At 38.8% G+C, this 14,172-nt stretch overlaps 2 protein-coding genes across 7 annotated transcripts in view; both read right to left on the bottom strand.

The window, feature by feature from the left end:
* LOC137191923 (intermembrane lipid transfer protein VPS13B-like) overlaps positions 1-2,150 on the bottom strand; it is a 343,015-nt gene extending 340,865 nt beyond the window's left edge. For all 5 annotated transcript variants that reach the window (XR_010930464.1, XM_067602417.1, XM_067602414.1 and 2 more), the window contains exons 1-2: positions 2,010-2,150; positions 156-314 (exon numbers count right to left, since the gene is read on the bottom strand). Coding sequence is in view for 4 of the 5 variants with exons in the window: in XM_067602417.1 (XP_067458518.1) it covers positions 156-302 (147 nt within the window). In the remaining variant the exon portion in view is untranslated. The remainder of the gene's footprint in view (positions 1-155; positions 315-2,009) is intronic.
* A 4,341-nt stretch (positions 2,151-6,491) lies between these two features.
* Positions 6,492-10,585, bottom strand: osr2 (odd-skipped related transciption factor 2). Of its 2 annotated transcripts, none has more exons than XM_067602412.1 (4): positions 10,311-10,585; positions 7,533-8,222; positions 7,083-7,182; positions 6,492-6,780 (listed from the first exon to the last, which is right to left on the bottom strand). In XM_067602412.1, exons 2-4 carry the CDS (start codon positions 8,183-8,185, stop codon positions 6,598-6,600), a joined length of 936 nt encoding a protein of 311 aa, XP_067458513.1. In that variant the 5' UTR covers positions 8,186-8,222; positions 10,311-10,585; the 3' UTR covers positions 6,492-6,597. The 2 variants fall into 2 exon arrangements, with proteins under 2 accessions (XP_067458513.1, XP_067458514.1); XM_067602413.1 differs by having other exon boundaries at positions 6,492-6,698; positions 10,311-10,584.
* Positions 10,586-14,172: the final 3,587 nt, after the last annotated feature.

Raw genomic sequence — 14,172 nt, 5'->3', positions numbered from 1 at the left:
GAACTGCGTGTAATTCCTGTAAACAACAATTACCACAGTGAGTATTGTGTTTATGCACAATTAAATGTGAAAATACAGTGTCTGTCATCACAATTATTCTTGTCTTGGTCGTGTGAAAAAGTTAATGATAGCAGAGGTTGCATTCTTTACAGTACCTGTTCCAGCACATCCAGCTTCAGGTCCAACTTACTGAGCACCACATCTCCTCCCCAGAGAGACAGCTGAAGGTCAGATGGCTTCAGATTCTTGATATACTTGTTCACATAGCTCATCAGGAGCGGTGTGACATAGGACTCCAACATCTTGTCCCTGTCCTAAACACACATCAAGCATTGAACAAAACATTGTGATGTAATTAAATGGTAAATGGTAAATGCACTGCATTTATATAGCACCTTTCTAGTCTTCTGATCACTCAAAGCACTTTTACACTACAAGCCACATTCACCCATTCACACACACATTCATATGCGATGGCAGGGGCTGCCATGCAAGGTGCCAACCTGCTCATCAGAAGGATCTAATCATTTACACACACATTCATACACCTATGGCACAGCCATCGGGAGCAATTTGAGGTTCAATATCTTGCCCAAGGACACTTTGACATGAGGACTGGAGGGGCCGGGAATCGAGCCACCGATTTTCTGATTAGTGGATGACCTGCTCTACCTCCTCAGCCACAATCACTCAGGAGGTAATGCGGTCATTATTTGTACATTACAGTATTTATGTAATAAATCCCCTTTCGCCATTGTATCCCAGTCTTATTAAAAAACACTACTGCCAGGCCAGAGCATAGACATTTATCATAGCAGATATTCTGATATATCATAGCACAAGAGGACAGGTGTAATCAATCTTCATCTTTATCGGCCAAGTATGTTCAAACATACTAGGAATTTGACTCCGGCTTAGTGGCTCTCAGTGTACTTGCACAGAATAACAACACAACAAGCTTCAGAAATATACACCAGGAATGACTATATACAAGTGAAACCATTTTTTGTGAATTGTAAACAGGATACAAATAGTGCATAGAAGTGAAAAGTGCAAGGAGGGATGAGATGAATATTACATGGTAAAAAAAAAAAAAAAAAAAAAAACCCACTACTTTCCATCTAGTAGGTGGTTATGTATAGTACATACAGCCTGGTCAGATACAGTATACAGTTGTAAGTGAAATGTATTGCACATTTTGTATTTTATAATATTAATTTATCATTCATGTGTGCCAGTTCTCACTACTGTGCATTTAATAATTAGTGGCACCTGTGCTGTTCCAGCTATGACAAGTGTCTGTAAATTCTGCTCTATGTCCATATGTTACAATTTTATAGCAAAAAGTGCAGGTTGTTTTGGTTCTAACCCTCACTAAGACAGAGAAAATGCTCCTTGGTTGACAGTCTGTAAACGTCACATCTTTATCCTGTAATGGAAGGGTCGTAAATATGAAATGAGCATTTAAAAACTAACCAAATTACAAGTTATTCAGGAAAGCTGAAGATGTAACTCCACATATAGGCTAGCTGATATTGAAGCTCAACAGACGCACAAAGATTATTCTATTCGCGGGGGACGGAGGTCGAGCTTTAACTAACAGCTAACTTTTTAAAAATGAATGTCAGCGGTTCTACTTTTAAATGGCTTAATTTTAATTCACACTAGTACCTGAATTAGCGTGCTAGCTAAAGTCATTTCACTTCTTGTGCTGGCGACTAAAGGGGAAACCCAGTAGTAACGTTAGTTCGCAACTCCATTTCCTAATGCAGAGCAATGTAGCTAAATATAACTTGTTTTTAAATGAAATAGTGCAATGCTACGTAGTAAGAAATGTAACTAACTGCGGAGTAGTTAGCCAGAGAGGCTAACTATGATCTCCTGTCATCTCTGCAATACAAGCAGCAGAGCAAAGAAGCTAAGCTAACTGCTGACAATAAGTCGCCATAACTTCGTTTCAGCAAACTAAAACGTGTGGTCAAAGGCAAAAAAGAAAAATCTGTCCTTACTTGACTCCCGCTTGTATCCTGTAGCTATTTCTTGAATTCAACGTTTAGTTAAGGTAACAAATTCATCCCGTTAACTAGCGTTAGCCACATCTCTCAATAGCTTCAGCCCAAACGTCATCAGTAAACATCAACGCGGCTTCCGTATGCCTGGTGTTGCCTTTCATTTCTGTAGGAAACGTGAGTTTCAAAGTTTCAAAGCACTAAGCCTATAGTGCTAAAAAATAGTGGCAAGAGAAATGCTAGAAATCCCCTGTTATACATCAGTCGGCGAAATTTGATATTTAGAGAACCAACTTCGGTGATCACTCAAAATAAATCCACGAGAACATCAAGCAATTGCCTGATGCACAGTGTCTTCTAGATCCGGCTGCTGCAGAAGCAGGTGCCGTAGTGTAAGTTGGATTTAGAAAATAAAATAGTGGCACATATTTTGTTTTTAAAAATCAGTAGGCTAGTCTAATCAAAAGGTGTTCGTAGTCTGAACGTCGGCCTCTTGAATATGTAGAAATTTACGGAGAGTTCAGGAAGGCATCACTACACGTAATATTTGTACTCTCTTTGGCACGCCCCCAGCCCTTATATGGAAGCTCACCTTTGCTGAGGGACCTCACAAATAGTGTCATTGTGAAGGACACTTTTCCTCGAAATGATTGAAATATTTTTTTTAAAAGTAGGCAATGTCTTTCATTTCCATCGCAAATCAAGATTCAAGGACAGAGATTCCCTTTAGATAGTGACAGCGAGACTTGTGCAAAGTCAATGAAAGTAAATAATGGAGGCTAATCAAAGGATCTTTGCCTTTCAGTCACACAGGTGACTTGTCTGTTTTCAAACTTTTTATCAGGTGGCTGGTCTCACCTTAAACACTTACTATGTTGACATATGCAACTGGTAACTGCTCACTTAAATTTACAGTATAGCTACTGTTACTGGAATAATAAAGAAACAGACTACTGTAAATGAAAATGCAGTGGCAAATAAAATGAATGATGAATATTGACAAAAACTGTATTCTAAGAAAAGAGTATAGGTGTTTCAAGAACATGGGTGACCTTGTTATTATACAAGCCTGCCTTATTATATAAATATGATTTCGGAATTCATGAAAAATCAGGGTTACGCTCCTTCTTCACTTTACAGTCGAACTGGACGCACCAGTGATTTCTGCTGCCAGAGGCTTCTTTCGCCATGTCAAATCTTTGTTTCTGAAATTTTAATATTGCTAATGTTGCCACGGAGCCGTTTCTAGCTGGACAATATTAAAATGATAAATTAAAGCACACAAATAAGTCATAAACAGCAAAAACTACAATCTCTGAGAAATGATTGTGCAGTTTTTAAAACTATAAAGGCCCTATGTGTTCGTGAGTTCCTTTCATGTACCCATTTAAGCAGATTTTAGGGATTTTTCAGATTATGGCAATATGGACAGTGTGGCTGAAATAAAAAAGGTGTGTGTCTGTCACAGGCCATGGAGGGTCATATGGAGATCATATGAAGTCAGTGGAGTGGAGCTCAGTGGCCTGCAGCCAGTGCCGCCTCTCCCCTGTCAGCTAGATAAAACTTCCTGAGGACACAGTCCACAAAGGCCAGTCACCGATGCAGTTCACCATGTGACTGTCCACTCTGTGCCAACTGTATGTAGAGTGTGTGTGCGTGTGTGTTTGTGTGTGTGAGTGAGTGTGTGTGTGTGTGTGTGTGTGTGTGTGTGTGTGTGTGTGTGAGTGAGTGAGTGAGTGAGTGTGTGTGTTTGTGTGTTTGTGTGTGTGTGTGTGTGTGTGTGTGTGTGTGTGTGTGTGTGTGTGTGTGTCATTGCTCTGAAGTCATTTAAGGCCAATATGTGCTCTAGTAATTAAGAGAGTAACATGCATGATGTCTTGTTAATATCACACTTCCTCTAAAGACGCACTGACTTCTTCTGCGCCCGCTGACAAGAGTGACTTATATTTAGTTAACTGATATATACACAATATAGTCTAGTTTGCCCATTGTGGCCACATTTTGGTGTGGCCACAAACGTCGTTTCTTTGAATGCATTTTAAGTCGACATGGCAGTGTGGAATAAAAACGTCGAGAACTCGATTGTATCTGTTTCGATGATGTGATTCTTGAGAACACTTAAATAAAATCTATTTTTTCCTCACTTTTTTCTTTTTTTTTTTTCACCAAGCAGCACAATCATTCCCTTATATGGTTACAGATACATTTCAGTTGAGAAATGTCTTTCTGATCAAAATTTAAATAATAATAATAATAATAAAAACGAATTCAGAAAGTTAAAAGACTTGCACCTGTTTACTTTGAAAATACATCACGATTTGTCGCCCCTTGAGAGGATAAAATCAGAATTATTCTCTGTAAATTACATATTTCAGTTATATGAGGGTGTATATCAGTTACACATACACACTTATTTGTCGCCTTCAGCGTCACCCTATGAGGCCATATTTAGACCACAGAAATGTTATGTTTAATTAATCAAAATTGCTTTAACTAATCGAATTAGTTCATCTTAAGTCAATACAGATTTATACGATTTTTATCAGTTACTTTCACTCTCCAATCAAAATAGGCACTTTTGTGGTTATTATATTTCTAAAAATAATAATGATAACAATTATTATGTTGTTGCTTGTATTTCAGCATACATCTTTTCATATTTGCCTCGTGTGCAGGTTTTAATTTTTATGTTTGGGGTTTATTGGTGAATGTGCATGTTTTTTCTACGATTGTTAAGTAATTGTTTTTTGTAAATATGCGCGTGCTGGACTTGTTGAACTCTGTTGCCTCTCCATTTAAAAAATAATTAGGAAAATACTAGCCTGCAATAAATACGGCCTTGGTTAATGGCCTTTCAGCAGCAATAAGAGCCGTTTTAAATCTTCTGTTGTTATTGTAACAACTTGTTCCAGACCCTATTTTCGAACCCATTAAAGCTAAATGCTATTTTTTCAAGCAATTAATTGCACTGTCAGGTGAAAATCGGGGTTTTAAACCATTCCGCAGTAGTCAATAATGGCTGGTGAAATCATGCAACAACAGGCCTGAAGGCCAAGTAACACAGAGAGACAGAGCGATGAAGAGAGAAGCAGAGGAACAGAATCTAAACTCTGCACCGAATAATAATAAAAATGAATAGGGATCACCTTTTTCCTCTCAAGCTCCAGCTCCGATGGTTAATATTCAAGCGTATTTTGATCAAAGGTTAGTTGGATGAAATCCAAATCTTACACTTAATGTATATACACACAGATCTAAACCTGCGTGTTAACGCATAGCGTCCAAAGCACTCGCCATTTCCCAGTGAAGCTGCTTCCTCATAGCTATACTGTAAGATAAATAAATTACATAAATCAATCATTTTATATCTAACTAACTACAGCTCGAATATAGCCATTTTTTAATTTGGAGAATAGAGTCATATTCATCTCCTCTGTTGAGCGCCGTTGATTTTGTTATAAATATACACAATAACACGTGGTAGCAGGTTGATGGACTGCAGGTCTGAGATATAACAGAGCAGGCCTCCGGTGTCTCAAAAAACAAAACAGTTGGATGTTTTGTTTTTGTTTTTATTTTGTTTGTTTGTTTGCAGTGGAAGTGATGAATTAATTAAGCCTGATAATTCCTGAACTATAATCTGTTGATCGTCTGTCTCTTTGAGTCGAACTGCTCTCTTTGCACAGGTGACTCCTTCCGCCGCTTTGCAGGTCACTCATGGTATCAGAGGTGATGTAGATAAAGACATGTGATATGGCTGCTAATGCGGCTAATATAATACTAATCAGCCTCTGTAGGCTCTAGATATTGAAGATAATAATGGGGCTGAATAATTCCGAGTAGGTGGGTGGCAGACAATGCTGCATATATAACCGTAATATGACATTATTATTAAAGGAAACATTATAATTCTTTACTATATCTAAGTAACTATCACTCAAAAGCACAGCATGATTTTGTCTTTTAAGTGACTTTCCTGTCTGAAAGATTTAACAGCTAAAGACATTCTTGTCGTTTCATGCCTCCTGCTAACTGATATCTGCTGGCCTACTATAAAAAACCCAATAAGTAAGCCACACTAAGCTCTCACTGCCTGCTGACTGTAAACATATAGACTATTAACTATAAACTTGATGGCCGTGGTTAATGGTTTCATCTAAATGTTGCCTTTTGGGCCGTAACATTGTGTCTCGTGTTTCAAGACAAAACATGGAAATAAAAACAGAACAAATGCAAATTTATAATGGAAATATTTATTTCTAAAATACAATTTAACATACTTTAAACTTATGACTGTTTTTGACAACTTTATCATTTCAAGGTCAGAAAAGAAAATAAAAAAAACAACATTATTTACATGGTCTTGATATTTACAGGTGGTGTGAAAGCTGGACATGGCCATGGCTCCGCTGCTGTCCCACTTCAGGTGCAACCAAATCCCACTCTATGATGTGCTGCAGTAAACGTGTCCAGATTTGTTGATTGTCTTTGAACAAAAAAAAAAAAAAAAGAAAAAAAAAGAAGAAAAGAAGTCGTTGACTTGTCTTCCTGTGTTTTGTCCATTTGTTATTTTGTTAGTCTGTCCAGGCTAGTAGTCCTGATGTGGGCTGTGCGTCAAACTGTGCCGTCGCAAGTCACAGTTGCGCCGAAACACCTTTCCGCAGCGGCCACAGCTGTAGGGCTTGATGTCTGTATGGGTGAGAAGGTGAGTTTTCAGGTTACTTCTTTGATTAAAGGTTCTTCCGCATGTGGGGCATTTGTGGGGAGACTCCTGTTTAGATTTAAAGCAAGCAAAGGATTATTCCCTTTAATTGTATAGAATGTCTATCATTAATATCTTTCAATCATCTAAATAAATCCACTACTGTGTCAGCTATAACTCACACGGAACTTCTATGTGTATCTCTCACTTGTTTTTCTAATTTTAATTTGGTAATTGGCCAAATGAAACCGTTTGGCGAGACTTATTAATATCCCCATGCATGCAGTAGGCCGTGTATAATAGGTGAATTATGATCATATGGTAAAACATAGATGGTGGCTGTTAATATTTTCAGATTGTAGGCAGCTTACCTGCATATGTAAGGTTTTATGGACGGCTAGAGTTCGAGACTGACAGAATCCCTTCCCACATTCTTGACATTTGAATGGTTTTTCCTTGGAGTGGATGTATCTGTAAAACAGGAATAACACTTCATCAAATGGCTGCTCATGCAACGATTTCCTTGTAGTTGTTAAAAAACTCCAGAATCGTAGGGCGAAAAAATCTCCACTGTGAAAGTTATCAACTTGATGCGTAAAAGCGCTTTAGCGCCCTCATGGAGAAAACTCTGGGAACAGGTCTGCATATATGTTGCCATAAAACAAAGTATAATTTCTTGTAATTTCTTATTTTCAGAAAGTCGTTTAGAAAAATAAATATGTTTGTGATTAAGAACTGTGTTAAACTCAAGAATGCAGCTTTAGAGTCCCCTCCTAACCCAGTGTATAATTAGTGCAGTAAAAGGTATAAATCAGTCTTACCTGTGGTCTCTGAGATGGTCTTGTCTTCTGAAGGCCTTGTGGCAAATGTCACAGGTATAGGGCCGCTCGTCTGTGTGGGTCCTCTCGTGGATGAGGAGGTTATATGACTTGGTGAAATGCCTGCCGCAGAACTTGCAAATAAATTCCTTTTTAGTCTTGGAGGGGAGCCTGCCCCGGGTGGGTTTTCTGTCCGGGGACAGCTTGCTCAGCTCGGAGATGGTTCCTCCTAGTCCCGATGCCAGCTTCGCCAGATCCGCAGCTTTCGGCGGGTCCTCCTGAGTGGCAGCGAGGGCCAGGTTGGCGAAGTCAAACCTCGGTCTGTCCTTGTGCAGCGAGGGGATGCCGTGCGCAACGGCGGCTTGTTTTGGATGGAAGAGCTGTGCTGCGGCTGTGAAGGGTAACGCTGGGAAGGGAATCCTGGGGTCCATCAAGCCCTGGGCGGCTGCCATCTCTGTGATTGTCGACCTCAGTCCTTGGATGTGCGGGTAGCCAAGAGTCCAGTGGTTCATATGCATGGTTTGCACCGCGCTGAGGCCGTACAGTCCCTGCAGCTGGTCAGCGGGGAAAGTGTTGACGGCCTGCAGGAAGGAGTAGTTTGTGAGCTGGAGGGCCGGGTGCAGGGGGATCGGAGCGTGCAGGGCTTTGCTCCCCATCTCGGCTCAGACCTCTGCAGAAGGCACGGTGATAAGCCTGGGGTGAATGAAAAAATATAAAACGATGAGTGTTGTGTGTAATGGCACATTAGAGCCAGTAATTATGTGGTGACAAAGGCAGGCAAACTATGACCTTATTTTGGTGACCATGATACAGTAAAAACCACCTGTTTGCCACCACAACTATTTACTTGAAATACACATGTAAGTACTATTTCATACATTATTTTTTATTCTAATTTAACATGATAACATTTATCTCATAAATTTACGTCCGCCCACAGAGGTGACTGTATTATCCCCAGTAATCAAATATGGATTTTTTTCCCAGGGCGCAAATTAAAAATGACTTTAACCACTTGAACATGACGACAGGGCATACTAGGTAAATAAATTGGACAACGTGTTAAAGTGCAGCAGTATTGTCCTATACTGATAATGATATAATGATGAGTAAAACACTGTGTGTTCTAAGCAAAGACACTGAGAATACGTATTTCACGCAGTTTTAATTTGTTTGTCCCTTTAAATCTGAGATGCGCCTCAAAACATTTTAAAAACCAAATCAGTCATCGAAACTGTAATTAAATTAAGTGGGTGTAAAATGACTCATATGGCAACAATTAGCACTATAAATTATATATTCACATCACTCTAAATAAAACACTAAATCTCGCAGTAATTAGAAAAGACACATTGTTGTTTTTGACGGTTGTACTTCATGTTTCACAATGCAAAACAAGTGCTCTGTATGTAGATTTGTGAAGTCTGAAATTTTGCCAGCAGTGATCAAATATGTTATTAGTTGCATGAGCATGAGTCAGAGCAAAACACACAAATGCTGGCTATTGCCCACAAGAAAGTTACTTTTATCTTTGCTGGAAAAGCATGCACTTTTTATGTTTATGGTTGTGGTAGTAGCCAGTTAATTTTATAGGCTGTAATATTTTGCTTATAGGTCTATTTTATTTCATGCTGCATGTTTTTGCATGAGGCGGTCTTCCCTTGAGTAAAAGAACATGGTAGCAAATATCCTTTGGGCATTTTAATTTACTTTTCTACAGAAAATGTTTGCTTTAAATAAAAACAAGCAGCTACCTTGCACTCATAATGTAGGACAAACAAGGTGAGCTGACAGTGCAGGAAATTTAAGGGCCTGGATCCATGTTTGTGTGGGAATGACAAGTTATGTTTTCCCACACAGAAAAGTTTACCGTGTAAGTTCAAGACTCCGGATGGTGAAAGCGCGACTGGCAGTGAACCAGCGGTGCCACTGACCTTTACATTTACAATGAAAAATAAGAAAAAAACGCCCTCTTTGTGTGTTTTTGAATCACGTGTTATTATGCTGTTTTTCACTGATCACTCCAAATTAGATTTCCACATTATTTTTCATAGCCCTAGGAACCTGAAACTTTCTGGAGATTAAGGCATTATTCACACTTGGAGAAGGCTTGCAGAGTTAAAGTCCTGCTTACATGGTAGCCAGAGGGCTGGTCGCTTATTTCAGTCAGGTCGTTACATTTGCTTCACAGATCTTTGAATTCTGTCTACTTTGCTTCCCCTTCCCCAGCCGGGATGGGGTTAAATATAATTTTGCACAGGTGCAACATAAGTCACCGTGCAGGCACTTGTTGTTCTTTGCCCACATGTGCAACTTTGTTCAACCTGTTCTCTTCTCAATAACCTTTGGATTTTCATTTCCACTTTGACAGTAGCTTAAGTGCCTTGTCGTGTTCTTTAAATCCCTGTCAGTTTCTTTCTTGGCCGAAGGTTTTACATTTCTATAAGTCGTGACAAGTCTTCACACACGCGAGGGCCACTGCTTGTTTTAGTAACCTTATGTGCTGTGGACAGAGACCAGTGATGTCAAAACGTGGGTGAACTATGACCCCCACCTGGTGATCATCACAAAGCAATAATCAACCGTAGAAACGACATTTAATTTAGTATTTCTTCAGGAAAAGTTTTCACTTTTACTAGGACTTTGCTCTCTTTGGTTGAATAGCTCAATCAGTAAAAGTTAAGTATTTTCTTTAGATAAAAAGTTACAACAAGCGAGTTGAGTTAGGTTTGTTCCTTCCCTGCAGTATTCTGACATATACCCCGCCAAACAGAATCTTACCCCAATAAATAGCTGCCAAAGGTCCTGCGGTATGTCAGTAATCCACAGTAACTATAGAGGCGGCGAGCTCCAACAAAGCGTCGCTAAAAGTTTTCCAAGTTCCAAGTCCATGAAACTCTCATGTAGCCATGCAGCCAACTCTGGTGTCTCGGACCTTTGCAAAGATGTGACAAGTTGTGAAAAATTGTGGAAAAGAGACGAAGAAGTTTGGAGGAGAGACAGCAGCAGCGTGGGAGTCCCGTCCGGAGCTGGGGCTGGAAGTGTGCGTAATGCGCACCGGTCCTTCACTTTTCAGGGCTCCAGCTCTGGAGCGCTCTGCCCGCCCTCCGACACGCCTCCCCTCCTCCTTCTCAATCATTAATTCCAATGTTCCTCCTCTGTTTATTTGTGTTTGGATAGCAACTGAGGCTCCAGACCATAGTAGAGAAACGTGTTCAGCTCAACCTGCCTCCTCTGACACCTCTCATATACCATATAGCCAAGGCTGATACCTTCTTTTGGAGAGATTATTGGAAGCGCAGGAGGAAACCCTGATCCCTTTTTCCCAAACTCCACGCTTTTGAAAACGTGCTTTTGGATACTTGAGCTGCTTACAAGATTTTTTTTGAAACCATAGACCCCATTTGCGAAAATGGAGGGCACATGCAAGAGCCACCACATTAAATCGTTTTATTTCATTGTGGTAAGAGTAAAGAATTCTGAGGTTTGTGTGACCAAAAAAAAAAAAAAAAAAAAAACCATCCTGAGATCAGCAGCATGATGAACAAATACAACGTAAACAGTTAACGCGACTTGTCTTCAGACTATGAGCTGCCCTTCTGTCTTCTGTAAAGTTAGATATTTCTGAATTGTATGAAAACACTTACATTGAACTGGTTAATTAAATGGTCATGAAAACGTCACACAGGTTGCCCGGACAGTTTTACCTGTGTTATTTACAACTAAATAGGCTTATTCCCACACAAATCATCTCATATGTTCTGCAAAAATTATCTGAGATTTTATTATATTTGATAAAGTGTGTGCAATAAAATAGCCTGTTATGTACTAAAGGACAATATGTAGCCAATGTGTTGAGATCCGCTTTAATGATTTAAAAAAAAACAACCTTCCTATTTGTTCAAAAGCAGATAATAATTCAGTTTCACTCCCATACTCTTATCATTTCACACTCTTTTCACTGCGTCTATGGAAAGTGGCAGAGAATAATTAGGCAGCTCTTTAATTAGTCTGTGGTTTGTTTCTGGCCACAGATTTAGATACAGTGTAAATAAGACCTGTGACAGCCGAATCAAAAGCTCAGTGTGCTTCCTACACAGAAAAGTGACATGCTGTTACCAGGACAAACATCAACAGGTTGTTAATAAACGAAGATGTTTTATTTGTCGAATTTTCCATCTAAACGTAAGTCACTGATAAGCTTGTTGGATATGGTTTTATATATTGAACATATATTTAAATCAAAGCTTTAAAAAGCCTCTCAGTGAAATATCAAAAGCAGCGAGCTTATTTTCAGTTATTTTATTCTGTTTTTCCTCTCATGACTGTATTTTTTTTTTACTATGAATGACATAACGACTGAGGGTAGATTTTTAGTTTTGAACATGAATGTGCAATGCTTCAATGGTGAGCGCAGGAGGACTGGCAGAGGTTTGCAGTTGCTGCAGTTCTGGCTTTGCTGTGGACTGGCTTTGCTGTTGGGAGTTGCTGTGCAGAATGCGTCTGAATGAGTCTGCAGCGCCGCCTATTGAGACTTTAACACAACAACAAGCTGCTTCCTCTTCTACTCAACTGTTTGCGGCTCTGACACAAAACTGTCTGCTGGAGCAACTTTATATATTTTCCGTCGACATCCTTCCGAAAAGAGAGCTTTATCAAAAACGACATCATCACTGTGGTGAATTATTGCTTTTAATATAACGAATATTTACAGTACATAGACTCGGATATTTAGAAAAGAAACGATACTTAACGTAAGAATTTAAGTATATTTAATTACTGCAACGGATCAGTGGAGTTTGTGACCTTTTCATGCAAGTCTTTAAAGGAGAGTTAATGAGCAAATGAGAGAAAAGTGGGTCGACAGATCCCAGTTCATTATGTGAGAGATAACGACTGCAGCACTTGTCTAAGACGTTTAGTCTATCCAAGAGCTCATGTAGTTTAATTTTCGTTTTCTTAGAGCTGCAGAACATTTTCTGCACACAACATGCTTGTGGTTTTCGTTCGGTTTCATATCACCCAGGCCTCTATCTTCACTGTCAAAACACTGAACAATTGCAGGCAGATTAGAAGACACACAAGCCCTCAAATTTTTTTTACATTACACTGATGATGGTATTTTCTCAACATATCCGTTCCACTGTGGAAATGTATAACAATGTAAACTGTGTTTATTTTTAGTCCTTAGAAAGAATCCATCAAAACAAGCAGTGGGAATTTAAATATCTGATGGTCTGGGTTATAATAGACTCACCAATAATTAAATTTCAATTTAGCAGTGCAATCAGTGTAGTCGAAATTCATAAAAATCTTACAAGATGTAAAATTATTTCTGCGATGAAAATACTGACTTCCTGTGGGAACCGAGTTTTTTTTTTCTTTAGAAACTCTGAATCATACAGCCTCATTTCTTTAACCAAACACCCACTTTGAAATATAGGCTAACATTCTTATATAATATCGATTTTTATAGTACATATTTTATAAAGATTATTTTACTTTACAATATTTCTACATCTTATATTGTTGTTAATAATACTCCAATTTTATTCTGGCACATAATAATACTGTAATAGTCATATTTACTTGTGTTTGAATCTTCTATGATATGATTTTTACGCACTTATAAAATAAGACTCATCATGAGTCATTAATAAGTTTATAGCGACCCCCAGAACTCTGTCGAGTTTGATCTCTTTTTAATGTTCCTTGTATGACATTTGGTATGTGCTCTCTATTTAAAAGTTTTCCTGTGAAATGTGTGTAATATTGTTACTGTATTCTTTATAGTTGGGGTAATGTCAGAGCCAGAGAGTTAGTGCCTTGCCCTTTGGCCCTGCCCTGAGTCCCCTGCAGCCGCCATCATTCTCTCTGATAATCTGACTCCCACAGAGTATCAGTGTCGCAGCTCAGTGCAGCTGCCAAGCCTGTAATGGCCGACACTCCTCTTCCAATAACACAGAGTGACAGAAGAGAACTCTATTGTGTCAATGAAAACACAAAAGATCTGGGTACAAAATTTCACTTTCAAATTGTCAACGTGTGACTGAATTAAGAATATTTCCTTTTTGTGATTTGTAATCTTTTAACATAAAAAAGTGTTTAGTTGTGACATTTCACATCTAACTAATTGAGGTTTTAAAAGACAAATTCATACATATGTCAGTATTCAGGCTTTTTCTTAACCAGTAGTGTAATAAAATCCTTTCCTGACAATATTTATGATGTATTCATAGTGTATATTATTTTAAACATCAAAGATGAAGTTAAATTAAAGGGGGGAAATCAGATTAATAAATCAACAGATTAGGTTGAAACATGTTTAGATCAGAGTGCTTCTCCTTTATTGTATATTAACTGTTAGTAATCAGTTTCTCAGTTCCTCCGGTCTGAATTCCTGTCTGATACCGTGACACAATATTCAGCTCAAACACATGTATTTTGTATTTTGACCTTTATGTCTCCTGTCATATGGCGTCATCTTACTTTCAGTTACACCTTACCTCTACTACGCAGTGTCCTTGATAGATAACGCGGAGCTCCTGTCTTGTTCTGGAGTCTGACTGGGTCTGTCTGTCTTTCTGTGTTGCTGTGTCTCTGTGCATGTTGCCAGACAGGATGTCAGGTCCATATTGTAAGA

Source organism: Thunnus thynnus, chromosome 10 (genome assembly GCF_963924715.1).
Source record: "Thunnus thynnus chromosome 10, fThuThy2.1, whole genome shotgun sequence".
In the NCBI taxonomy this organism is placed as follows: Eukaryota; Metazoa; Chordata; class Actinopteri; order Scombriformes; family Scombridae; genus Thunnus; species Thunnus thynnus.
This window is presented reverse-complemented; position numbering and strand designations above follow the sequence as displayed.

What these genes read in the sequence shown, in the direction of transcription:
- osr2 (XM_067602412.1), bottom strand. Translation starts at nt 8,185, where the DNA reads ATGGGGAGCAAAGCCCTGCACGCTCCGATCCCCCTGCACCCGGCCCTC. An exon ending in GACCATCTCAGAGACCACAG is followed by an intron (nt 7,183 to 7,532) that starts GTAAGACTGATT and finishes CCTGTTTTACAG; the next exon opens with ATACATCCACTCCAAGGAAA. An exon ending in ATAAAACCTTACATATGCAG is followed by an intron (nt 6,781 to 7,082) that starts GTAAGCTGCCTA and finishes AAATCTAAACAG; the next exon opens with GAGTCTCCCCACAAATGCCC.